The sequence below is a fragment of the Sebastes fasciatus genome, chromosome 14, assembly GCF_043250625.1.
Source record: "Sebastes fasciatus isolate fSebFas1 chromosome 14, fSebFas1.pri, whole genome shotgun sequence".
In the NCBI taxonomy this organism is placed as follows: Eukaryota; Metazoa; Chordata; class Actinopteri; order Perciformes; family Sebastidae; genus Sebastes; species Sebastes fasciatus.
The window spans coordinates 9,342,076-9,368,710 of NC_133808.1; the positions used below are offsets into that span (position 1 = coordinate 9,342,076).

At 39.8% G+C, this 26,635-nt stretch overlaps 1 protein-coding gene across 4 annotated transcripts in view; it reads right to left on the bottom strand.

The window, feature by feature from the left end:
• Positions 1-2,581: 2,581 nt before the first annotated feature.
• Positions 2,582-26,635, bottom strand: part of znf385b (zinc finger protein 385B) — a 56,891-nt gene continuing 32,837 nt past the window's right edge. For 3 of the 4 annotated variants that reach the window (XM_074658508.1, XM_074658506.1, XM_074658509.1), the window contains 7 exons: positions 14,022-14,158; positions 13,723-13,833; positions 10,202-10,373; positions 9,656-10,045; positions 9,056-9,240; positions 8,155-8,250; positions 2,582-7,546 (listed from right to left, as the gene is read on the bottom strand). In XM_074658508.1, the coding sequence (XP_074514609.1) occupies positions 7,277-7,546; positions 8,155-8,250; positions 9,056-9,240; positions 9,656-10,045; positions 10,202-10,373; positions 13,723-13,833; positions 14,022-14,158 (1,361 nt within the window). In that variant the 3' untranslated portion in view covers positions 2,582-7,276. The remainder of the gene's footprint in view (positions 7,547-8,154; positions 8,251-9,055; positions 9,241-9,655; positions 10,046-10,201; positions 10,374-13,722; positions 13,834-14,021; positions 14,159-26,635) is intronic. The other variant, XM_074658507.1, reaches the window with a different exon arrangement.

Genomic DNA, 26,635 nt, shown 5'->3' on the forward strand with positions numbered 1-26,635 from the left:
GGCCATTCGTGTTTTTGCGTCGGCCACCGTAGCTCTCCAACACGCTTGGCACATGGGAGAGGCTTCAGTTGGTTGCAGTCTCCTCACCTCACTGCTAGATACCGCCAGACCCTACACACACTGGACCTTTAAGTAAATAGTATATAAGTATTAGCATCGAAATATAGCACGAAATATAGTATTAAACAAACTCATTATGCAGAATGGCCCATTTCAGAATAACGTATATTATATCACTTTGTAGGCTATATTATAAATTGGTGATGCATTAATGTGTTCATCCCTTTAATGTTGCAGCTGGTAAAGGTGGAGTTAATTCCATCCACTTCATATACAGCCGGTTAGCTTAATAATAATAATACAATAATACATCAGCATTTATTAGTTGATTTATATTTTGTATTAATAATCTGAAGCTGAAAAGTAACTAACAACAAAAGCTGTCAGATAAATGTAGTGGAGTAAAAAGTACAATATTGGCTTCCAACGTGTAGTCAAGTAGAAGTAAAAAGTAACATAAATGGAAATACTCAAGTAAAGTACAAGGACCTCAAAATTGTAGATACTCACATTTTACTCCTAGGTTTCACGAGACTCGCTAATGTCACATCTGTGTCTTTTAGACCTCATGAATACTATTTAACATATTTTTGTTGATGACTTAAATCAAGCAAGGGTAGATCTGATCGTGATGTAAACAAGACTAAGAATCCGACAAAGTATTCAGTGCTAACTTACAGTTCTCTAAAGTACTGAGGTCAATGCCTCAGAGCTGTACCAAAAATCAAATCAGCTAATATCTTTATTTAAAAAGAATACAGGACTAATGTACGTTCAGCATTTTTTTTAATGAAAACAAATAGAACAAAGTTACAGAAATAAAATGATAAGGAGAGAAATGTTACATAATCTCAACCTGACAAGTTTGCGTTTGCATATTTGCATCATAATGATCATAAAAAACAAGCTCAGAGAATAAGTACTGTACATAAAGATGTGGATGGAGGTTCTCTGAAGCAGGAAGTGTCACTTTGAAACACGTATGAGGACGATTAGATGTTGCTGTTCTGAGCTAAAGTCTAAAAGAAATATCTGTCTATTTTCAACTCTGAACTGTTTCTCGTTTTATTATCAACATCTTGATTCCATTTGTTAAGCAATTCACCCGTTTCCATTCAAAATAATCTGTGAGAGGTTTGAATAGTGAAGATGAGTTGAAATGATGTCCCAGAAAACTGAACTGAGTTTAGACTTGGGTTTTCAAAATCTGGATTTATTCTTTCAAATATATGTACTGGAATTTTTTTTTTTTAAATTTGATTTACAGTTTAAAACTTTGAAAGTTAAATTTCGTATTCAATACCTGCAGGTGGAAATAACTTTCCAACTAAACAATATATTAGATGTGTTAAAAACAACTCCTGTCTAGTTCAGAGTGGAGACCTGTGTGCAGCAGTTTGGGTGAACTGCTCCTTTACACACTTAAATTATTCAGTGTTTACATAATGGAAAATTAGCTTTTATTTTGGAAGTAAAGTGATTAAATCAGATGGTTCATTCCAAGCATGGAGAGAATACACACACACACACATTCACACACACATTCACACACACTCACAATCTCAGTTTTCATCAAAAACATTTCAACAGTTAAAACAAAAAATGAAAAGTTTATGTCATGTCATGTCAAATAACTCTTCAATTCAAACAGTGCATCCCTGTTTGTTTCAGTCCAGTATGTAACACATGGACTCCAGTATCAAGACTCTCAGGCCTCAGTATTGCTGATAAGGAAGCAGAGCGAATAGAAAAGCAGCAGCTGATCTGTACATTATTGCATCGTGATGACATCATCGGACAGAGGAGGAGGAAGTTTAGTTGGAGAGTTCAGAGCTTCGTGTTCGGAGGTTTAATCAGCATCATCAACATTTGATTTGACACTTTGTCTTCTTATTACAGTTTGCATGTTGATGAGACGGATAACAGTTACTGCACTGTGCGACCAAAATACTGCATAGATAAACACACACACACATAATGTCCTTAAACCTGTTTGTTCATTATTGGAAGACTGAGATGCTTCAAGTTCTTCAGGAAGAGGCAGGAAGAGGAAATATATCAACCATTTGAAACCATAGAAAATAACCGCCAGTTAATCGGACAATTTCTGGTTGTATTATTAATATTTCTGCTTTTTCTGATCCAGTCTTGTAGCTGTCTAGTTTTCCTTAATGTGTTCAAGAGCAAGTGTCTTCTCATTGTCATGTTCTTTGGCACTTATTTCTAAAACGGTTCAGAAAAGTTTGACTGGTGTCAAATCCAAAATGTTTAAATGGGGACTTCGTAGTAAGAAATACTAAACGACATTTAATTTGACTGACTATTGAAAAAAAATACTATTAAATTAAAAATAAAATAAATTATTATACAAAATTACTTTTGTGCGCGGCTCATTAGACAAATAAATAAATTTAAATTCTCAAAAGTGCTTTGAAATGTATCTTACTAATTAAATAACGGCTTATAAATATGTTTTTGTATTTAAAAAACAGCAGGTGTTGTTGTCACGTTTATTTGTAGATTTTAAAAAAAGTGCTTCCTTTAAATAATAAAAAAAAGTCCTAAAACAACACTCACATGCCCATATGTTAATTTCAAGAGTTATTGGTCACTGTAATTGTTCCTCCTGTCCATACTGGCTGTAAATTAACTGGGAACTTATCCTTCAATTCTACTCCAGCCAATTAGATTCAATGCCTTTTCATTTTTTTCATTTCGTCAGATGCCTTTTAATGAACAGATCACAGAGCGGAACAAGCGTCTCTTCCTCAGTTGAGCCGACTGGTTCAATTATTTAATTTGCTGATGGCCAATCAGAGAAGAGCCCTCAGACGGAAGTGGACTCCCAACAAACCGTCCTGTTACATCATCATGGAGAAGGAGCTTTGACACCTCCTCTTTAACTTTAACGTGTGGAGTTTTCTATGGTTTCTCCTGGTTCTGCGAAGCTCTTTCACGACCGTCAAACAACCACCTGATCATTTTAAGTTGAACTACATGGGGGTCTAAAAATGTTTGTTAGCTAACACCAAACCAACGTTGGAAAGTTCTACTAGTGCCCCCTAGAGGCTGCAGTGTTCATTACACCCACAATAGGAAATTCAGTTTGTATGCCAAAATGATCTTAACTCAAAGGTCCACTCATGAGCTTTTCTTCTGAGCTTTCAACCACATCTCATACCCTTCTTTAGCGGCTGGAGCTAGTCCAGGCCTCATCACATGACCTAAGTCTGTTACACGGAGTGGATGATGAACACAAAACCAAAACGGACACTAACAAAATTTAAACAAAACACGAGTCGGATATTAGACAAACTTATCGCTTCATAGTTTTTACACTGGCAGCACAGATGTGACAATACCAAATTTTTTGAAGTCTCGCTGATGGCTGCAAACTGCATTAAGAACTTGAGTATTTAGTTCATGCTGGAGAGGCTGTCTGAACAGATCAATATCAATGTCCAGTGTGATTTCAAATTTTCAATTAATCAATTAATGCTGTTGTATTTGATTTGGACTGTAAAAATACAGGTATCTGCACAATTATATATATATATTTCCTTCCCTCATAAACTTATGATTTAAACATTTTCTTATTTCAGATAATGAGTTTTTTTTATTATTATTATTGCTTGTGCAGTTTCCCACAGTGCGGTGTGGGATGTTTGCCATCTTACAGGATCGCACAGTGACTTACGACCCTGTAAGATGGCAGTGACGTTGATTATGGTCAATGACATCTCAGGGATGGAGCTGCCATTTAGTGTCTAAAGGAGTCAGTGGAGCCATAAAAGCTAGCAAGGTAGTGACACACTTATAGCCACTTAAATGTGACATTTTCTTTGTTTGAAAAAAACCTTTTCAAACCCTCAGATGATTTATTTTTAAGCCTGGGTCGGAGATCTGTTTTGCTCTCGTTTTTAAAAATTTTTTTTTTTATAAAGAACTCAAAGTATTATCTGTAAAAATGGAGCATTTGAGCCCTTTAATGTAAAGTAATTGTCTGGCAGGCTGCATGTATTCACTCCCCCACATAGTGATTTTCTCTGTTCCTAGATGTCGACAGTCAATATGTAATTATAAGCGGTGAGTTTAACTTGGTCCAAAATAGGCCTTGTCATAATAAAAAATATAAATAAATATTAATATATAATAACAATAAAACAGCATTGACTGGGGAGAGTTCAAAGGTCATCGCCCAGGAGTCTGTGGACAGCCAGAGAATGCTCATTGAGGACATTCACATTCGAAGTCAGAGAGAGATGCAGTTGAATGCTCAGAATAAAGCTAGTAAGTGGAGGATTATTTTGTCACACATAAAATTCTAATTATTAGCTGTTCTTAGAGCCTTACTAGTAGCTGAAAAGCTAAAAAAGTGTGATATGTATCCTGAGGGTGGCACTAGAGGATAGGTAATGAGGCCAAATCCAAAGGGTTCGTGTGATGACTCTGGACCAAAGTTTCTGATAGATGGACAGATCATGCTGTTGTTTGAAAGTCGTGACAAAGTTTTGGGCAAATATTTACAACATACACTGTAAAATAGCTTACTAAAGCACAGAAAAATCAACCGGAGAAATCTTTCTATTTCCTTTTTCCTCATGAGAGTGAATAAGCTTATTTAAGAAAAGCGTCCCTTTGCTGTTGCAGGTTGTGAAAAGTTCCAGTGATGTGTTAAGTTAAAAGTCTTTAACAAAAGTTCCTCTGACTCTTTGTGATAAAAGGTTCAGTAAAAGTTGCTGCTCGGACGCTTTAAACTCCAGAAAGTTCTGGTCAGATTCAGTAACAGCAGGAAGGTGAAGACTGAAACCAACAGACTGAGTGTTCACACCAGGCAACAGTCAGGGCGAAAGGCCTTTTTCACTGTAAAACCAGGGAGTAGCCGGGCCCAGAGTCTGTAACACACACCAGTACTGTAGACAACAGCATGTTCAGGCAGATGCGGACATCAGATATAAGGAGGAGGCGTTCACGTACTCATACTTCAATTCAAACTCTGTCCGTGCACACTGCAGGTTGAGTCAGTGGGCGGCGAGAACAAGCAACTAACTGCCCTGAATTAACAATCAATCCTGATGTAGCTTTCTGTTAAGGCTTATTGTTTGGGAGTTTTGAGGAGTTTTACCAGAAGGAGCGGACCTGTTAAAACTGATTTTCACCTGGATTTTTATGTTGCCATAGATCCAAAAGAGGAAGTTCAGCTAGTTTAGACTCTTATCGCTGCTCCATTAAAGGGTAATTCCTGTTTATTCCACAGCAGGGCTGTAGCCACCATTGAGGATATGTGATGCACTTGGTCATATTTTGGGGATTTTGAGGAGGGTGACATGCTATCAATTCAAACATATTACACATTTTTAAAGCTGATTTGGTTCTTTTTTTTGTCTAAACATATTCAAATTTGATTTTTTTTAGGCAAAACAAAAAGAATAAATTACAATTAAAAGGATTTAGTGTTGACCAGAACTACATACCTGGCTGGCAGTGAAACAACATGGAGACCAGAATGTATGGAGATGACACAGAAGGTATATTTTAAGTTTGGTCTGGACATCAAACTGAAAATAGACCCCAACAAATGCACTATTTCCTCCTGATTGAGTAACATTTGCTAAAAACAACAGCGTTTAGCTGTTTTATGAAATTTCTGAGCATTTTATAAAATTGAAACTGTAAATTTGTGTACCACTTTTAAAGATTTATGTCTTCAGTACGAACCAAAGGGGCTTGGGGCTGAGAGCCATGGACAGGAAGTCAGAAAGTATTGAGGGATGAACACATTGTTGGTCTTTTTATGGGATATCATGTGGTCCTGGAGACGCCTACTGTACTACCACAGAAGCAGTTTTGAGTACTTTTCCAGGTGTTAATATGTCTGTGGACAGATTTTGTCACCGCGATAGTGTCGTAACCGTGCAAGATGCAGTCACGAAACTTTGCAGGTGTGTGGTTGACATCAAAATGAAGGCCAAGCTTGCAAATGGGTGTGGTCCAAGCAAGGGCAGCGGAAGTAGGGGGGTAGGAAGTGGTGAAGGGGCCATTTGGCCCCCCAATTTACACCCCTGGCCCAATTTGGCGTTGTGCTGGTGAGATCCCATCACAGGATGGTCTCTAGTTTCATTTCTCTTGCTCAACCAGTTTGTTTGCTCGAGATGCTGTACATTAGGAACAAGTTGAACATTAGCGCAGGGATGTCTGAAGGAGGACATCCGTGGCACCACAGTCCAGTGTTGATATGACATGAAGACATCTGCAGTATTCGTTCATGGCTAGCTTCTGCAGCAAGCGGAAGAAAGAACGTCTGTGTTCAGAGGGGATTTGTTCAGGCAGAAATAACCCCGTCCAAACTCTGAGCACCCGACCCAAATAGACCAGAACCGAGTCCAGACTTTCTTGTTCACCTTTGTGTCTGGTCTCAATACAAGCTGCATCTTTAGCCTGAAAATCAGAGGATTTTAACCAGGAGCAGGTTTCGGGGATCGTTGAGATATTTTTTTAGATTCTGCTTGTCGATTCCGGTTCCTCACGAATCCTAGTTCTGATTCTTGTTATCTCAATCAAACCAAAATATATAAAAAACAAACTCCAGCTTTATTTTCAGTAGATTCAGGCTGCCATAAAGAGTCATTTGCCATTCATGACGAGGTACTTTGGAGTTCTTCTTTTGGTAAAAACGTCAAAGAAAGAAAAATATAAATATTCTCTATGTTTCCATGCACAAGTTGAATGTTTCACTTATTTTTCTTTAAGTTGGATGTTTTGAATGAGCTGAATCTGGAGCATCAAAATGACAAATGAGGTCGACAAAAGAGCTGCACACTGATTTCTTTTTCCCCACTTATTGCTTTCTAGAAATTTCGGCGCAATCTGTAATTTTTCCAGGACTTTCCCATGACTGTGTTTAGAAAATCCCAGGTTTTCCAGGATTTGTGTGAACTTTTCAGCCTCTGTTCTGTTCTGATTTGGATAAAATCATCAGAGGTTGCTGTCGGGTCAACTGTGAAATTTTGGACCCGAGAAGAAGATCTAGACAGAAGGAGGAGAAGGAGGTTCTGTACTCTCAAGTCTTCTTTTGAAGCCTCAGTCAGGTGAGAAGGTTGCAGGTTTGAATCCCTGCAGCCATTGTGTCAGAACTGATGTCTCTTCTGTCACTCCAACAAACAGGAGGTCAGAGGTCAGAGGTCGCCGGTTCGACTCCCCACTGCCAACGCTGCCATCAGTAGGGTGCGAAGAGGATCGATCCTTGGCTCGCTCTGATTGGTCCAGGAGCCGGACGCAGGAAGGAGGCTGTGAAGAGGGGCGAGGGTGCCGGAGGGCGAGTGTGGAGAGAGATGGTTTGGGTGAGGGGTGAGGAGGTGGAAGTGAGGAGGGGGGAGCAGGAGAGAGTGGCGGGAGGGAGCGAAATGGTGGAAGTGAGGGAGGAGGGCGGAGGAGCAAAGGGAGTAGAGAGGAAGGACGGGGAGAGGGAGGGCTTCATCAACTCCTTCTGAGGGGGAAGTGAGAGGAAAGAAGGAGAGGAGATAAGGAGAGGAGAGGAGAAAAGGGAGTGAAGAAGAGAGGTAACAAGGAGAGGAGAGGAGAGGAGAGGAGAGGAGAGGAGAGGAGAGGAGAGGAGAGGAGAGGAGAGGAGAGGAGAGGAGAGGAGAGGAGAGGAGAGGAGATAAAGAGAGGAGAGGAAAAAAGGTGAGAAGACCAGGAAAGGAGAGGAAACAAGGAGAGGAGAGGAGACAAGAAGAGGAAAGAAGGAGGTGAGAGGAGAAAAGAGGAGAAGACCAGGAAAGGAAGGAAACAAGCAGGTGAGGAAACAATGAAAGGAAAGATTAAAAAAAAAAAAAACAGGGTAGAATAAATGCAAAAGCAAATAAACGTATTAATTAATGAATTCAGGAACAAATAATAATTTATTCTAAAATGATTTCTTACAGTTCCCCATTATTGATTTATCGCAGCATTTATCTATTTCATTGATGCGTTTTTTGATCTGCACAATACTGTATTTAATTAGGATTCATGCCAATAAAGCAAATTAAAATTTGAATTGAAGAGAGAGAGAGAGAGAGAGAGAGAGAGAGAGAGTGGTAGAGAGACACTTACAGTGAGTGAGCTGCGTTGCTGTTTGTTATAAGGGCTGTATTTGGGTTTGCTGGGTTTTCCTGCCACTCTATCCTTGTGCCTCCTGCTGGAGATGTGCTGCAACAACAACAACAAACATACACTGATATTTTTCTGTGGTTCTCACCATTACTATTATATCACATTGTTATGGCTTTGTCCGAAATCACATTTAGCCGACTATGTAGCACTCTATAATTACTGTGCAACATTTTGAGTGTCCGAAGTGTGTATGTATCCACAATATACACGCTGCACGCTGATATGACATATCCAGTTCTGCCAGCTTCCCTCTAGCTGTACGTGGCTGTAATAATGGACATATTAGCTTTAATTCATCACTTGTATTATCTTATAATACACCCATGGACTGTATGCTGTAAGCCTGTACCGTGGTGGATGTATTAACATCTCTGTTCCCAAACAACCAGCTATCGGCCAGTAGCTAGTAGCGCTGGTAGCATGAGGTCAACAGAATGTAGTTGTAGGCTATTTACAAACACGTAGGGCATAAGCACAGGACACAACCTCTTGTACATCCATGGTCTGTGGTCTATTGGACATCGATTTTGGACGTCTTTGACATGAAAAAGTTTGAGATAGCTTTCAAAATCTATGTGCTGGAACTTCCATTTATGTCCATCGCTCACTTTAAGCTCCTCTGGGAAGCGGCCAGGCAAAAAAGTTTAATAAATAAATAAGGAAGTAAATAGTTAAAATAGTATGCATATTTATAGTACTTTTATTGTTAAACCCAGGACATATCTGTAGAGACATTCAAATTTTGACAATAGAATAGAAGTAATTTTGTTTTACTTTTTAACATACTTGGGTCCGTATAAAGTAACATTAGAATAATGCTATGTGCCCGCTGTGTTTCTACCTGTTTGAGTTGGATCTCAGAGTTGACATGGACATCACAGATCTGGCAGTGGAAGGTTTTGTTCTGCAGGCCGGAGCCCTTCAGTACAGAGCTGCTGCCGGTCTTGAGCTTGGCTCCGGCTCGAGGGTAGGCCTTGATTGGTCCGGCGCCGCTCCGAGCCTCCAGCATCGTCTTGTGCTTTGAACCTGCAAACAGAGACGCACAGAAACAAAACTTCTATGAAACAAGAGACTTAATGACAATCACAAACCCTTCAATTCTTGTTGCACATTTTTAAAATCATGCATCACTTTTAAGATAGATTCCCTTCCTTCAAGCTCACTAGTTTCAGTTTATTGCTGTGTACATCAAACTGCACAGACTTGAAACTTGCTGAACGGACCAAAATCTGAGATATGACATTTGGCTGCTAATCAGAAAAAAAAAAAGAAAAAAAAAATCAAAATCAAAATACAGCAAATAAGTTTTTACGCTTGGCTGAGGTGAAAAAGTTGGTGGGTCTATAAAAAGAAAACAGACTTGGCGAATAAATCATGAAGAGATGATAAATGGTGACAGATGAAACCATGTCTTTCCATACATCATCCCGTTCATCCTCACCTGCATTATGAGCCTCCAGCTGAGACAGAGAGTTGACGGCGACTTTACACAGAGAGCAGTACAGCAGCTTCTTCGCCTTCTCCTCCTCCGACTCCACTGAGAGGGGAGCATTCTGGGAGGAGGCCTGGGAAGGAGGAGGAGGAGCAGCAGCAGGGGATGAAGAGGTGGTGACAGGAGCTGGAGGAGGGGGAGGCGGAGAGGCCTTGGAAGATGGGGAAGAGGAGGAAGAGGAGGAGAAGAGGCCCGGGGCGGGGAGAGCGGTGGGAGGACTGGAGGGAGGAGGCTCACTGCCTGGTCTGCTAGAGGAGGGGGAGGTGGAGGAGAGAGGGGAGGATGACGGGAGGACAAAGGGTTTGAGAGGAAAGGAGTCCATGAGGCTAGATAAGAGATCTGAAGGAAAGACAGGTAAGACGAAGAAGAAGAAGAGAAGGAAATAGAGGAGGAAGAAATTAAAAACACCATGTGATATAAAAACCAAACTCACCCCAAAATAAAAACACCATCAGTAACATAAATAGTATTCAGATCTGTGTTATTAAAATCAACCTGTGTGCTGATTGGTGCTGCTGTTAGCTGAGACAGCAGGGGCGGGGCAAACTGGACTTGTGATGCTCCCATTGGTCTCTCCAGTGATTGACAGCTTGGCCTTGGTCTTGTTCTCCTGAGACTTGAGCTTCTTGGCGTGACGACTGCCTCTGTAATGAGCTTCTGCCTGAGACTGAAGCAAGAGACATACAGACGGACAGAAAAGTTTTATTTTTCTATTTGGGCTTGTTTCTCTCAACTACTGAAGTCCTGATGTCACTTCCTGTCTAGCCACTCTTCCCCTAGCTTCGTTATTTTTCATTGAGGGTTTCTTTCACCAGTTTTTTTCTGAAAAATTGCATAATATCCTGGGGTTTACTGTCCATGTATTTAAAAGAGTACTCCATCGATGTAGCATTACACTACTACAACTTGGTCGGACCCATGATGGACAGTTTTTTTTGTTTCTTTTAAAATATCTAAATCGATGCAGCAGAACCAGAGATATCATCTTTTTATCATCTGAGATTTGCATGTGTTATACTAGTAGCTGCTAATATAGTCTCGACCAAAGATGAGTAGTGGGATACAGAGTTCTGTAACCTCACTTCTACTCCACACCTCCACATTTTCATTTTCAAACTTGTAGGCTGTGTTCAAAATCGAATAGTAACATACTATTCATACTAAGTATGAGATAGAATAGGCCGTCAGACTTGTGAGATTTTGAGCCAGGGTAAAAGCTGTTAATATGTCACTTTATTAAGTTTTAATATGTTTTCATGCGAGATAGTAACTGTTTAGATTCCCAATAATGTGGTCAGTTTAATATTTTATATTTGCTGCGACGTTTTCGAAGATGTGACGGAGCCACTGAGGCTGACCGGGGCGTCGCTTGAGCATACTTCAGTGTGAACAGTCTGCTGTTAAAATCATACTTTATCGCTCATTTAGTCGGCAGGATGCAGTACATACTGATTGAGTATGTAGTATGCAGTAAGTTAGTGATTTTGAACACAGCCGTAGTCTCCAGCCCAAACTGACGCTGCACTCAAGTGACATCACTTTTATCAGAAGGCTGATAAAGGCTGTTTTTCCCCATACAAAAATCTGTATATGGCCATATATGAACATATACACTGATCAGCCATAACATTATGACCACTGACAGGTAAAGTGAACAACATTGAGTATCTTGTTATAATGGCCCCCCGGCAGTGGATGGGATATATTAGGCAGCAAGTGAACATTTTGTCCTTGAAGTTGATGTGTTGGAAGCAGAAAAAAGGGGCAAGCGTAAGGATGTGAGCGACTTTGACATGGGCCAAATTGTGATGGCTATACGACTGGGTCAGAGAGTCTCCAAAACTGCAGCTCTGGGATGTTCCCGGTCAGGACCTACCAAAAGTGTACACATACTGTATATTTAAAGTTATATGTGCAAACATGCAGCAAACATATTTGAAGTCTATCTTATAAGGTGACATATTATGTGCATATACTAGATTCCATTATCCATTTTTTATATTCGTTTAATAATTATCAGGTTCACCCTCTTAATTTAGATACACATTTGCTAATTCACACTGATACAAAGTAGCCTACAGCTGCTGATAAGAATGGCATTAGTTCTGCAAGTAATAAATTACAATCATACTGAACAAATTAAGGATTTGACCTGCTGCAATAATCTGTGCGCATTAATATGTGTTTTTCATTATCCAAATAAGATATCCAAATACAGATAGCTTGCTAATACCAGGCGGAGATAGAGTCTTTGGTCTACTGCAGTCATTAGACCTGTACATCAACCACAGGAATTTGATAGCCTCCGTGTTGGGATATATATGGACTTGAAATGTGGAGCCTGACTTGAGTATGAATAGTTCAGATGAACAGATTATCTCTACACTGTAAAAACATCATCAATCACGTTAGATGTCACCGCTCAGTGTATTAATCCCAGAGTGACAGAGTGCCAGTACACTGAAACAAACCTCCAGGTTAACAGTGTCCTCATGTGACTGTCTGGAAGCTCCGTGACTCAGCCTTTATTCATTTTATTAGACTGAGTTAATTCTGCCCTTTTAGTCCTCTCCTTGTCCCCTCTCCTCTCTTCAACAGTGATTCCTGTTTTCATGTTCACTCATGAATAATGTTAACAGCTCATGAATTAGTCATGTTTGACTGGCATGTCACGACGATGCAGCTTGTAGCATCCATTATGTGAATGAGCTGAGTGTCATTTTACACAGCACTGTAACACCTGATTATAGAGATGGATAGACCAATAGGAGGTGAAACTGATCTTCTCATCTGACTCTGGGGAGGACAGAGCATAAGAGGACTAGAAATGTCAGACTAGTCCTTTAAATGTGCTTCAGACATTTTGATCGCAGCTTAAAGTGCAGATGGATCACATGACAGGAAGTTGATCATAGAAGCATAATCAAACCAAAGAACGTATATTATTTAGAAGTGAAAGTCAATTGTTCGTTCCATTGCAACATCAGCGCCCAGCAGCAGAGCTACGCTTCCGCCCTTTTGGACTGAAAGCGACGACCGGACGCCAGCAAAACGCCTACAAAGTGCCGTACAAAAGTAAAAGAAAATTACTTCTATTCTCAGAATTTGAAAGTCTCTACCGAAATTTCCAGTGTTGAACAATGAAAATATTATAAATATGCATACTATTATAACTATTTACTTACTTATTTATTTATTGAACCTTTTTCCCGGCTTCCCAGAGGAGCATAAAGTGAGCGATCGACATAAATGGAAGTTAGAAAAATCCAGCACACAGATTTTGAAAGCTATCTCAAACTTTTTCCTGTCAAGGACCTTCAGAATCGATGTCCAATAGACCACCGACAATGGATGTATAAGAGGTTGTGTCCTGTGGTCTTGCCCTGCGTGTTAGTAAATAGCCTACAACTACATTACATCCTGTTTATGTCATGCTACTAGCACTACTAGCTACTGGCCGATAGCCGGTTGTTTGGGAACAGAGACGTTAATACATCCACCACAGTACAGTCTTACAGCATGCAGCCCATGGGTGTATTATAAGATAATAAACGTGATGAGTTACAGCCAGTATATCCATTATTACAGCTGCATACAGCTAGCAGGACGAAGGCTGAACCGTATATGTCATATGAGCGTGAAGGGCAGGGCGGTGCAGTCCCGTGGGTCTGATGCACGTTCATTATGCCGAGGAAAATACTATTTGTTTGATTTGGCTATTAGTTAATTTTACAACTTTTAGGACATAATGGTTTAAATGGGGGCTATTAAAGTGTTCATGCTGGGAAGTTGATTTCCCTAAAAAAAAAAATGATCCTCTGATTTACAGACGTCTCTTTATACATACATACATGGCTATGGACTCATTGGCATTTTCAGTCCAAAATGGCGGCAGCGCTACCGCAGCGCCATTTAGCGGCTCTTGTCAAAAAAGCACCGGAGTTTCGTCTCTTTACTTCTATAAGATCTAGTTATACAAGTTAAACACACAACGAAGCACAAAAATAGACACTTACATCAGAGTTGAACCTCAGCTGGCAAACGTTGCATGAGATGACCTGTTTCTTTTTGGGTACCAAGGTAACGCCAAAAGTGTGGTTGATGACGGCCTTCTGCACCGGGTCCATCTGCAGGGGTCACACACAGAGCTCAGAGGTCACCAGCCTGCTCAGGATTGGCTGAACAGTGATGACAGAGTGATGCTGACAGAGTGACAGCTCTCTTTAACACAGTCAGTCTTTATCGCCTGCAGCTACGACACCCTGTCACTGTTACTGTCCCTCACTCACTCACACACACACACACACAGTCATACCGTGTTGAAGTTTGGGAAAAGGCCGACTGGCGACGTCGTCTCGACAGGAAAAGACAGGAATGGTTTCATCATCACCGAGGGACCAGTGGCGCCAATCAGCCCCGGCAACGCCCCGCCCACTGCGCCACACCCACTTCCTGAAAGAAGACAGAGAGAGTTTGAATAAATGATTTCCAATAACTGATGACACTATTATTGATTTGTGTGCTCTTTAATTCCGCTTAACGTCAAACAAAGAAGGTGATGTCCTTTCAAAATGGCTCAGCGCAGACATAGGCAAGATGTGAGAGAGAGTGAGAGACTTCTGTAGAAATTAAAAAACACTCACAGCCGTGTACCTTCTGGCCTAAATAATATTATTTATGCCCAGGGCGAAACCCATGTTTGAATATAATATTTGTACAGACTACAGCACTCTGCTCTCCTCTTCTTCTTCAGGGGAACATACATTATGTTCGCTCGGTCTGTGGACATATTGCATTTAAATGTGGCTTTCGCTCAGGGGAAACATTTATCATTCCAGGCAAACGACAACTGTGAGGTCATGAAAATACATTTGAAGACACAAACCGCTGCTGGATAACATATAAAAAAAATAATGTTTTCACTATTTCTCTAAGGTTTGAGTAGGAGGTCACAGACAAGACTACATACATTGACGCTTTGATTTTAGAAAAAAAAAAAATTATGGTTTCAGATAAACTGTTGGACCAGTAACCATTTGTGTTAACGTAAGCAGGCCAGTCAGGCTGTTCTCATACACCGTTCGTAGCTATACCTAAAGTAATGCACTGTAATTTCATACATATCCCACAAAATCAGTTCATATCCACGTAATAGTGAACCAGGAAGTATAAAGAGCGACAAATGCCGTGTAGGGAGCTGGTCGAGGTGGATGGGTGGGTCAAAAAACACTGGATTGTCGCCCAGGAGAGCGGTGTTTGTATCCCACGTGAAACCTGAAGTCATTGAATTATTTATCACATAACTTCCGTACTTAAGTTACGCCACTTCTGGAGTTATTTTAACCCAAACCACATATTTTTCTAAACCTAACTAAGTAGTTTTGTTGCTTAACCCTAACCAAGTTGATCTTTTCCTAAACCCTAACTTTTATTTTGAAAAGACTGGAGCGGACACGTGGGTCACATCTTGCTGGACATCAGTAGGAAAATGCACGAAAAACGAGGGATAACTTTTTGTAAGAAATCCTACAAACCGTTGTATGAGTATACGTTGGGTCGGTAAATGTATCTTGAGCTGATTAGCTGAGTGATACAGTCACTTCTTGAAGGAAATCCATCTCAGTCTGATATGTATGTCATTTTAACCTCAAGACCTTTACAGTAACAACATGAAGAACATATGGAGCTGCAGCTGCTGGAGGCAGAGAGGTAATACAAGAAGAGAGTGAGAAGGTGAATGAGTGGAGTCACATAATGAGTCCATGTGTGCAGTTGCCACAGGGCCAGTAAGAGTTGCTCTGTTCATCTCAATTCACATCACACATGGCACACACATCAAGCCACATATCGCCATACGCGACTATCACAAAACAAAACGGCTGTCAAACTATAAAGGAAAAAATGTGTTTTGACTGTCATTCAAAAATTAACCAGTACGTACAATACACATTTAAGAGCCACCAAGAGTCAAATCAAAACATGGGTTTGGTGACATTCATGTGTGCGGTGGGTTGTTTGAGGATGCTGCCTCAAAAGAGTGAATCCAAATTGAATGTGAGAAGGTGTTACATGTACTGTATACATACACAGTGTACACAAATACAAAGAGTAGATCTGATGAGGCAGAAGTGTATTTCTTCTATCTGTGTATGTTTATAGTCACAGCTTGTAGCCCTGCAGTGAATTATTTCATAACAACATAGTGTGGGTGGAAACACTAAGAGCTACTGAATCAGCCCTGACAGAGGAGGAGGAGGCGGAGGAAGAGGCGGAGGATGAAAAGGAGAAATTTTTGGTCTTATTGGTTTTGTCCATCTGTCCAAGTTAAGTTAGGTAAACCCATTCTATCCCATTTTAAATCCACTATAAACCCATGTAACCAATATTGAATGCTTTATTATTCATCCATAATTAATTTAACCCATCCTGTGTGTCCTATAACCCATTCTAATGCACTACATCCCATTTTAACCCAATCTAAATGCCTTATAACCCATCCGAACTCACTCTGAATGCAATATGACCCATTTTAACCCATTCTAAATACATTTTTACCCATTTTAACCCAGTCTAGATACCTTATAACCCATTCTAACCCAGTCTAAATTACTTAAAACCCATTCTAACCCAATCTAATTGACGTATAACCCATTCTAACTCATTCCAAATGCACGCTAACCATTTTAACCCAATCTAAATGCCTTATAACCCATCCTAACCCACTCTGAATGCACTGTGACCCATTTTAACACATGCTAAATTAACTTTTATCCATTTTAACCCAGTCTAGATGCCTTATAACCCATTCTAAATCATGCTAAACTAAATATAATCCATTGTTATATGTTAAATCCAGTTGTAACCCTTGATGTTGTTGATCTGAATAAACTGGATTGAGAGGTTTGGTTTTTATAACCAGACCAGACCAGGCCAGGCCAAGCCAGGCCAGGCCAGGCCAGGCCAGGCCAGGCCAGGCCAGGCCAGGCCAGACCAGGTCAGCTGTGTGTGTGTGTGTGTGTGTGTGTGTGTGTGTGTGTGTGTGTGTGTGTGTGTGTGTGTGTGTGTGTGTGTGTGTGTGTGTTTTCCGCCTGACATTAAGATAGCTGTGGATTAGCAGTGTGCTGTGATGTTGCTGTCTGAGTTTAACCTCATATAGCAGAGCTGTGAGTCATTGTCTGTATTTATCACTACAGCTCATTATTAATTTCAGAACAGCATGACACAACACAGTGCTGTAATCAAACGCATGTGGACAGACACAACAGCTCAGATCCCTGTCACTGCGCTGTAATTAGATGGGAGATTATTTATTGGTGGTGTAATGTGTCATCTTGGTGGACCTGCCAAAATAAAAGCTTCACCTTCAATAATAGAGTCACAATGAAGATGTAATGCTAGAAACTACATTTGAACTCATCCAAACTGTCACAACAAAAAAAAAAGTCATTTGAAACCTGTGAAACAGTGAATCCATACTGCAGCAAAGGGCCCTGGGCCAGACTCGAACCTGGGCCACCTTAATGGTACGCACTCTACCCGGTGAGCTACCAGGGCGCCCCTATGTCACAGCTTTTATTAGCAGTATTCAGTCATAGTTTCCAAAGTCAGTTTGCAGTACACAACAAGAATTTACTGTGTACTAATTGCCAGTATAAATGCACTGTCAGCATTAGTACATAGTGTGTGGTTTACAGTATATAGGGTTTTCAAAAAGGGGTAGGCTACGTCACTAAACTGATTTAGAAGATAGCTGAACAGATTGTCACTAATACCAATGGTTTGTGATCAGGTGTGCTGCTCTCATGCTGAAACCACCTCAATCATGTCACCTTAAAACCCCTCAAAACCTCTTGAAGGACCACTCAGACCCTGGAAACTTTGTCAAAGTCATCTCACCAGTGTTGAACATTGTTTCACTTCCCAGCTGTGAGGACCCCCCCTCTGTGTTGAGTGTTGAATTCTGGGACAATGGAAACCTTACAATCTCTTCTAGGACCACTTAAACCAGGTTATGTCTAGAAGGTAACCCCCAAGTTGAGAAAACATGTGAAAACTCTCACGAGACTCGCTGCCCGACGACCTATCCTAACAATGCCTAAGCTTAATCATCTTGCGAGTATCTTCGCAACTTGGGGGATACCTTCTAGACCCTGAAACCATCTCAGGGGCCATTTTAACTTCCTTAAGGACCCCAGGAATCTACTCAAGTATGACTCGAACCATCTCAAGGACCTCTAGAACATCCTGAAGGGTTAATGGAAACTTCTCCTGGACTCAGTTAGCCTTCACGAATCCCGTCTTGTCACCGTGTGACCTTTTTTTCCATCAGTGTTTCAGTGTCCATCAACACTATACTCAAATATCCAGTCATTTATAGTCTGCGTGCTTGTACCTTTAACTGCACTTAATTTTGTCATTTTTACAAGGTGAATGTGACCAGAGTCACATTAACTGTGGTCTGTATGATCAGTATGAAATGGAGATATGTTTCGGTATGTGCGTGTGGATGAATGGTGTGGTGACAGGGTCGTCTTAATTCTGTCCTCTGAGATCTGGTTACAACACACACACACACACACACACACACACACACACACACACACACACACACACACAGAGTAACCCTTCTGTCTTACAGTAAGTTGCTGATCTAAGAAGCTGCTATAAATACTGCTACACATCTGCTACTGCATTCGCATGGAGACGGTCCGTAAACTAGGATTGACAACCGGCCAACAACGGAGTAACGAGCCAGACAGTTTTATTTCAGGCTGTTGGCGACTGGTCAGAAGATCTGTGAAATGTGGCGCCACATGTAACAAACTAACATTAAACACAGGTTTCAAACTGGAACTGATACTGGAACTAGAATTGACCAGTTTAGACTAGTACGGTAACAATGAGCAGTTTGAACCAGTCTGGCACTGAAACTGGAACTGGCCAGTTTAATCTAATACTAGCTGAGTGTTGTAAATCAGATCACATACAAGGCCTTTGCCTTGATGTTTTGGTGCATGATGGTCAAGAGAAACATAGGAGAAGTACTGCAAAAGTCCGTCTTTATATTTTCTCTGTAGTGGGATGTTTAGTCCCAACGCACTTTCATATTATGTTTAGTATTATACATAATTCCATTCAATAGAGAGTAACTGAAGAAGGAAACAAGTTATCAGAGCTGGCAAGCTAGTTTGCTTGGTCGCTAACAGGACAATTAGTTCACACAATTTATTATTAGTCTCCAAATGTCCAGAAACTCTTTTGTGGAGCTGTTTAAATTTGCCAACAGAGGAGATTAACGGCCACGCACAATTGCATTTATGCTGGTCGATTAAGACTTCTGCTCAGGTTGAAGATGGGCAGAGCTATATCCACTAATCACACAGCGATTCCATTGAAACGAATTGATTTTGATGCGTATTTTCATCATTTTACATGCAGTTCTAAAATGCTTAATGATCAAAGTGTCGTTCCTGGTTCAGTGTGGGCTGACATCAGCAGCTGACGAGATTAAACGGTCTATCAATTCATTGTAAACCATTTCTAATTCTTAGTGTCCAGTTTCCTGCTCGTCGGTCCAGTTTTATCTGCTGCAGTAAGATTTATGATTGTGGCCGCAGTCAGGGTTATCTCTGGCATTCACACCTCTCACACACACACATTAACACACACAATTTCATATGATGAAGACGTAAGAAGGAAAATCTTACACAGTACTCTGCTGTATCATCAGCTGCAGACTGAAGCTCTTGTAACTGATCTGACCTGCAGAGCTCTGTGTCATCTGTCACAAACCACCCCTATGATTTAGCCAATGGCTGTGGTTAAGAAGTGTGTCTGATATTTAATCACTCACATCCCCCCCCCCCCTGGCACCCTGAACTGGCACACAGAACATCTCTTGTGTTTCCAACAGGTTGAAAGCTTATTTGCAGTGATGGAGGGTGTAACGTTTAATCGTTATCGGACGATATTCAGTAAAAATATACGATCGGGAGTTGGCATTAATGCTTTCGATCCCTGATAATGCTACATTGTGAACAACAAATCCGAGTACAATTTGGCAGGAGGAGAGCTAGTAACATTAGCTGTTGGCAGCCGGTGGGCAGCACAGTCCTGCTTGGCTAAATAACAGAGCAACAGCAAACACTAACGGAGGTTCCTGTGAGTTACATTTTGATGCAGGCTCTATTCAGTAAAACATAAATTGTTATCATGATGTGTTCAAATGCAATCTTGTAAAATGTAGGTTTTTGTGAGAAACTTAAATAAATACAGTTGTTTGAAGTAGACGTTTCCACAGCAATATAAAGTAGATATTAGAGGGGGAATAAATGACAAAAAGCGGAGAATCTTCTGACATTAAAGACACTTGCCCCTTTAACGACGAACTGGACCGTATTCTGTGTGGAAGTGTCTGTGCCAACCCTAAAAATGACATTGACGGTGAAAGCATTGACCAGCAGAGAGATGAAGGAAGGAACTGTAGTGTGAACAGAAAGAGAACTGAGGCCCCATCGGAGCTGAAGTGGACCAGAAAGAGAAATGAGTCCTTTTTCAAATGAACTGACAATGTGAACGAGAAGAGTCCCTTTTCTGTTGGTCCACTTTTTAGTCCACTTTAAGAGGACGTTTAAAAATGACTATATGTGAAAACATCCTAAGACATTTAAAAATACTCTGGAATAATAATTTCTGTTGGTGATGCTTTATCTACAAAGAACTTCAAATAACTTGCTAAATTTCTTAAAATGACATATCCCTTCTCCCTTTTTTTTTGCAAAATCCAGAATATATGTGAATATATATGAATAACAAACAATATTACCACTTCAGGAACTCCTACAACCTACTCAAAGATCCCCTTTTTTTCAGCTGTAACGCAAGAATAATTTACCATAATCTCATTCTCTTACCCTGTGTGTGCTTGTGTTTCTCTCCTGGTTTGATTTTCCAAAAACAGATAAAAGATAAATAAAAGAAATAAAAGATAAGTGTAGGCTTCAAGAGAGAGGTAAAATTAGAAGCAAAACCATTTCAGTTTTGTAATAAAAACTGTACACCTCCAGCAATAAATGGACTAAGACAATGTGGTGCATTTAAATAGTGATACATGCACTCCTACTGGGGCAAATTACATTTTTCCTTCGAAAAAAAAAAAAAAAGCTAGCTTAATATGCTGTGTACGTTACACAGCACACTGCTGTTGAACCTGCTGTGAATGACGTCTATCACAATGAGCAGCATGTTGGTTTGACTTTGGACTGCCAACCATAAATCAGTATAAACAAGTGGCAAGACTCACACACGCACAAACATACAGTGCCAGGTGTAATTTTAATAAACCGTGCGTATAGCAACCAGCTGGCAAATAACAACTCGTGTTTCAACTGCACTACAACCTTCGTGTGTGTGTGTGTGTGTGTGTGGCCTTGTGAAACAGTAACGCTCTAAAAATGTTGAAGCAGATAAGCAGATAGCAAAGTGTCTCCATACATCATACCAGTGTATTTCTGAATGACAGAGATACTTTGATATCCTGCAGCAGGCATGTAGTCATTAATCAACATGGCTCTTTTGTTGCTGTACAGACTACAGCTTTAACACATACAACTGATTCACTTTACATCCATGAAACAATTTTTGATCAGTAGTAAGCTGAGCTGGCAGAGCTGACCTTTTGAGGGAATAAGGAGCCGGAAAGTCCAAAAAAGAGGAACATATAGCTTATTTAATAAACTGTTAGTTTAGTTAGTCTGAACTGCTCCACTAAAGACGAATGGTTCATACAGTTATGAAACAGGAGTCCATGCAACAAAAAACATCTCTTGAATAAACTGAGTGAATTTATTGTCCCATTAGTGACCAAGCTAATGAGCTTGCTAACTGACAGTTGACTGACATTTAGCAAGCCCACTAGTTCAAATCCTTTACTAATGTAAAAGTAACAATGCAATGTTGTAAAAATACTGACTTACAAGTAAAAGACCAGCATTAAAAAAAAAATACAAAAGTATCAGCAGCAAAAATGTACAGTATCAGTACTGATTATACAGCAGAATGACTTCTGTCAGTGTTACGGTATATCATTATGCATTACATTATTAGATTATTATCACTAATGCATAAAAGGGTAAGCAGAATTGTAATGTTGTAGCAGGCTGAGGTGGAGCAACTATTTTGTATACTGCAGGTATTTCTGCCCGGTAGAATGAAAAGGCATATGAATGGCACGATAATGCGCAAGGCATTCTTATTGCACACTTATTACCTACACCATGTAGTGTGTACTGACTGCAACATTAAAGCATTCGCATAAATATGCTACGCTCAGAGCTAGTGACATGACTGCTTATTGGCAAGATAGGAGGGGAGGTGGATGGGCCCAACAAACACAGGACTTTCAACAAGGAGACCGGCATTCGAGACCAGAGTGTTGTTTTTAAGTAACGATCGTGATGTGTTTTTAAGTAACTTTTGGGACGTGTTTTCCATACGTATTGTACTTAGTTACATATTTACTACAAATATAAATCACCCGGGTCGCTCGCATATGGGCACTCGCATATGCACGCTCGCATATGCATGCTCGCACATCTCGCATATGCATGCTCGCATATCTCGCATATACGCGCTCGCGTGTGGCTACGCTGTTCAGACTCAGACTCCAACACAAACTACATGGAAGCACCAAAACCGCGAAGTTATATCTAGAGAAGCCCATCTTGCAAACAGTGTTGGCCGCGGTCGGAGTACGTGGCGGAGACCGTAGCTTTGGTCTCCAGGACCGGAGTCTCTGCTGTACTCCTCTGCTCCTCTGCCTGCCTGCTTGCCTGCACTCAGCTCGCTCCACCTCACGCTCATGCGCGCACACTACACACTGCAGAAGACTTCGTAGCTGGTCGGGAGGCTGAAGCAGGAAAAGCCAACACTAGGATCAGCAGTGATTCATGGAGAGACCTTCGTCTGGTCAGCTAACATTACTGCCAAGCAGCTGAAATATAGAATGATATTGTGGTTTTAGCTGACGTGTGTCGCATCACTGTTTTGAGCGATGCTCGTTCATGTCTATTTAGAGCGAGCAAGCGCGAGCCCGAGCAACAGGACCCTGACTTCCGTTGACTTAGCGGCCACAGGTGTCGCTGTTAACAAGCATTTCTGATTCTTACAAACGGTCCCTTTAAAACACATGAAAAATATCTGTTAGTTCACTATGAGTACTAGTGCGTTAGTATGTCAACCTGTTTTTAATTCCTGAAATATAAGGTGTGTTGCTGAAATAAGACAAATGAAACCTGATTGATTGGCATTGTAAACACGATGGCATATTCTCACTACACTGATATATCTTTTCATATGAAAATGTGAAGGGGTTAGGACTCAATTATAAACTAACATGACTTGAAAGGAAGGATATTTTTGCAAAAACAAAACAACTGCATCATAATTTGTAGAGTGATCATATGTTTTGTTTTAAAAATCTTAATTAAAGGTGCTAAATGCAAGATTGGGAACATTTCTATTGTCTCTGCAAGGCTCTCAACACGGTGACGGCTAGATATTTGTAACACTCTGTTAATGGTTGATAATTTGGTTTGTAAACAATCCATAAACATTATTCGGATGGCTACTATAAAGTTGCAACTGATCATTATAATGCCTTGTTAAATGGTCAATACTACTTATACTTTGTAAAGCATCTATAAACATTAATTAGATAAATAGTTAATACTTTGTCAATGGTTAATAATTGGTTTCTGGTCCATCTGTCTATCTAATGTTTATCGATGTTTTACAAACGATTTCTTATAGGTTTAGAAATCATTTGGTAATCATTAACAAATACTTATAATATAGTATATAAAATGTTATAATGTGCGCAACAATAAAGTGTTAATAAATACTTAACTAATGTAAACAGAATGTAATTGTTATCATCTCTTATCAGCTATGATGCAATATATAATTTATAAACTAATTATTTAATATTACACAAACTACTGATCAAATAACGGAAATGATAGCATTACTAATAATTAGAAAACAATAATAATTATCCTTTCATTTCTGTTAACAGTAAAAAAAAAAACTATAACTAATAGTTTAATTAACTATCAAATTAACATTTATAAATGATGGTTATTATAAAGTGTTACAGTTTTTACGTACAAAACATGGTAACAATGCATCATGTTTTATAAATTCATCATATGTTTTGTACGGAAAATATATTAAGCTACATTTTGCTGACAATACTTATGTATTCTAATAGTTCTACTTAAGTAATATTTTCAATGCAGGACTTTGACTTGTAACAGAGTATTTTCACAGTCTGGTATTGCTACTTTTACTTGAGTAAATGATCTGAGTTCTTCTTACAACACTGCTTGGTCTACATAGAAAATTAATCACAAAAGCAACAACTACAAAATATTATCGAATTATTGCAAAAAATATATACAAAACCACTGAAAAAACAATCAACAAAATATAGACATACACCAATATACGAGTAACAAAAGACAATCGAGTGGGACAAGCAGGATTAAAATGAATATAAAATCAAAATGAACCCTATTCTGATCAGAGAAAGTTACACCTTGGAAGCTCATAAGAGAACTCCTTATCAACATCCATAGGGAATCATCAAAACAATCACACTCATAGCATATACAGTATATTTTAAAAAGGTTTAAAGGGAGCATTCTGCAGTGTTTGGTAAGCAGTAAAAAAAAATGTGATACAAACAACAAATTGGGTATTCTTTCAACCTAATTTTGCTAAACACAGTGTATTCAAATCTCCCATCTCTTGATATTGAATAACTAATATCAGTTTTGTGAATAAAGGTGTGCACTGTGTGCTGGAAAAGAGTTGTCTGTGGTAAAAACATCAGTATATCATTATAACAGCTTCATTATATCATCATCCAACTGAGCAGAGAGAGGAGAAACATCTGGTGCTGTTAATCAGACTGTAAAGTGATGTGAACGGCTGCCGTTAGAGTGAAACCGACAGCAGCGAGAGACATTTCTCACACAGAAAGCAGGAAGTGATGAAGGCTGAGAATGAGGAACAGGAGGATGGCGATGAAGATGATGGTATTAATTTAAATTAAAGGTTCCTACCTGAACCAGACTCCTTTTTTTCTTTATCTTGATCCAGATTTACTTTTCAACTTTTTTCTCCCCCGTCTGTCCGTATGTATTTTTCTGTGCTCTACTCTGTTGTCTACTGTACTGTGCAGTTCTCAGTCTGTCCGTGTTAATCTGTTCTCGTCTTTTTACGAACCAAAGAGCAAAAGCCAAACGCTCCCACAACTCACTGTGTATGTGTGTGTGTGTGTGAGAGAGTATGTATCAGGTGACTGGACTAAGAGTGGCATGTGTCATCGCTATCTGAACCCCCGAATCCTGAGCGTCAGGTGTGTGTGTGTGTGTGGGTTACTTCTTCCTAATCCCCTGCTGCCATTTCCTCCACAGAGAAGAAACTCTATCCCTGGGGACGAGACGGAGAGAGAGGGAGAGAGAGAGAGCGAGAGAGAGAGAGGGAGAGGGAGAGAGAGAGAGAGAGAGAGATAGTCTATAGTAGATCTTTACTTATTGTTTGTAAATTTTTTGTTTTTATTTCACACTTGCTTTGGCAATGTAGACGTAAGTTTCTCATGCCAATAAAGCCCCTTTGAATTGAATTGATTGAGAGAGTTTGTGTGTGTGTGTGTCTGTGTGTATTGTTGCAGTTGTTGGTTCACATCGTCTCCTGTTACACAGAGCACAAGCGTGTGTGTGCGTGTGAGTGTGTGACAGAGAAGGAGAAAGAGAGAGAGAGAGAAATAAAGACACACAAAACCAGCTGGTTCACAGTGGTACAACACATATCAAAATAGATAACAAGGTGTGATATAGGATGTTTCAGTTGTTCGCTGTAACTCACTCCAGCCAACACTGACGGATCCGCAGTAAAAGCGTCAGTATCTCTCTCCGAACCTTTCCGACGTCCGAACTGGGGCTGCATCCAACTATTTTTTTTACTTCAGTAAATTGTGATAAATGCCCTCAAGATGATATCTTCAAATGTCTTGTGTTTGTCAGACAACAGTTTCTTATCCTAGACGGCTAAAAGCAACAGAAAATATTCACATTACTTATTATCACACACACATATATATATATAATTTATATATATATACAGTATACAGTATACAGTATATATATATTAGGGCTGTCAAAGTTCAAAATATTTTAACGCCAGAAGAAACTGGCATCATATGAACTACTACCTAAACCTAAGGAATCCATTGGTACCAATCATGTCATACTTGCTTGTCGCAAAGGGGGTTAAATAAGGCTCCAAACTTGCACAAAAGTTTGCTGAGGAAAAACTGTCATGGCCATTTTCAAAGGGGTCCCTTGACCTCTGACCTCAAGATATGTGAATGAAAATGGGTTCTATGGGTACCCACGAGTCTCCCCTTTACAGACATGTCCACTTTATGATAATCACATGCAGTTTGGGGCAAGTCATAGTCAAGTCAGCACACTGACACACTGACAGCTGTTGTTGCCTGTTGGGCTGCAGTTTGCCATGTTATGATTTAAGCATATTTTTTATGCTAAATGCAGTACCTGTGAGGGTTTCTGGACAATATTTGTCATTGTTTTGTGTTGTTAATTGATTTCCAATAATAAATATATACATACATTTGCATAAAGCAAGCATAATTTCCCACTCCCATGTTGATAAGAGTAATAAATACTTGACAAATCTTCATTTAAGGTACATTTTGAAAAGATAACAAATTGGCGATTAATCATGGACAATCACGCAAATAATCACGATTAAATATTTTAATCGATTGACAGCCCTAATATACTGTATATATATAAACTTTGGCGAGTCAGCTGTTTCCCAGTGCTTCTTGAGAATTGAAAA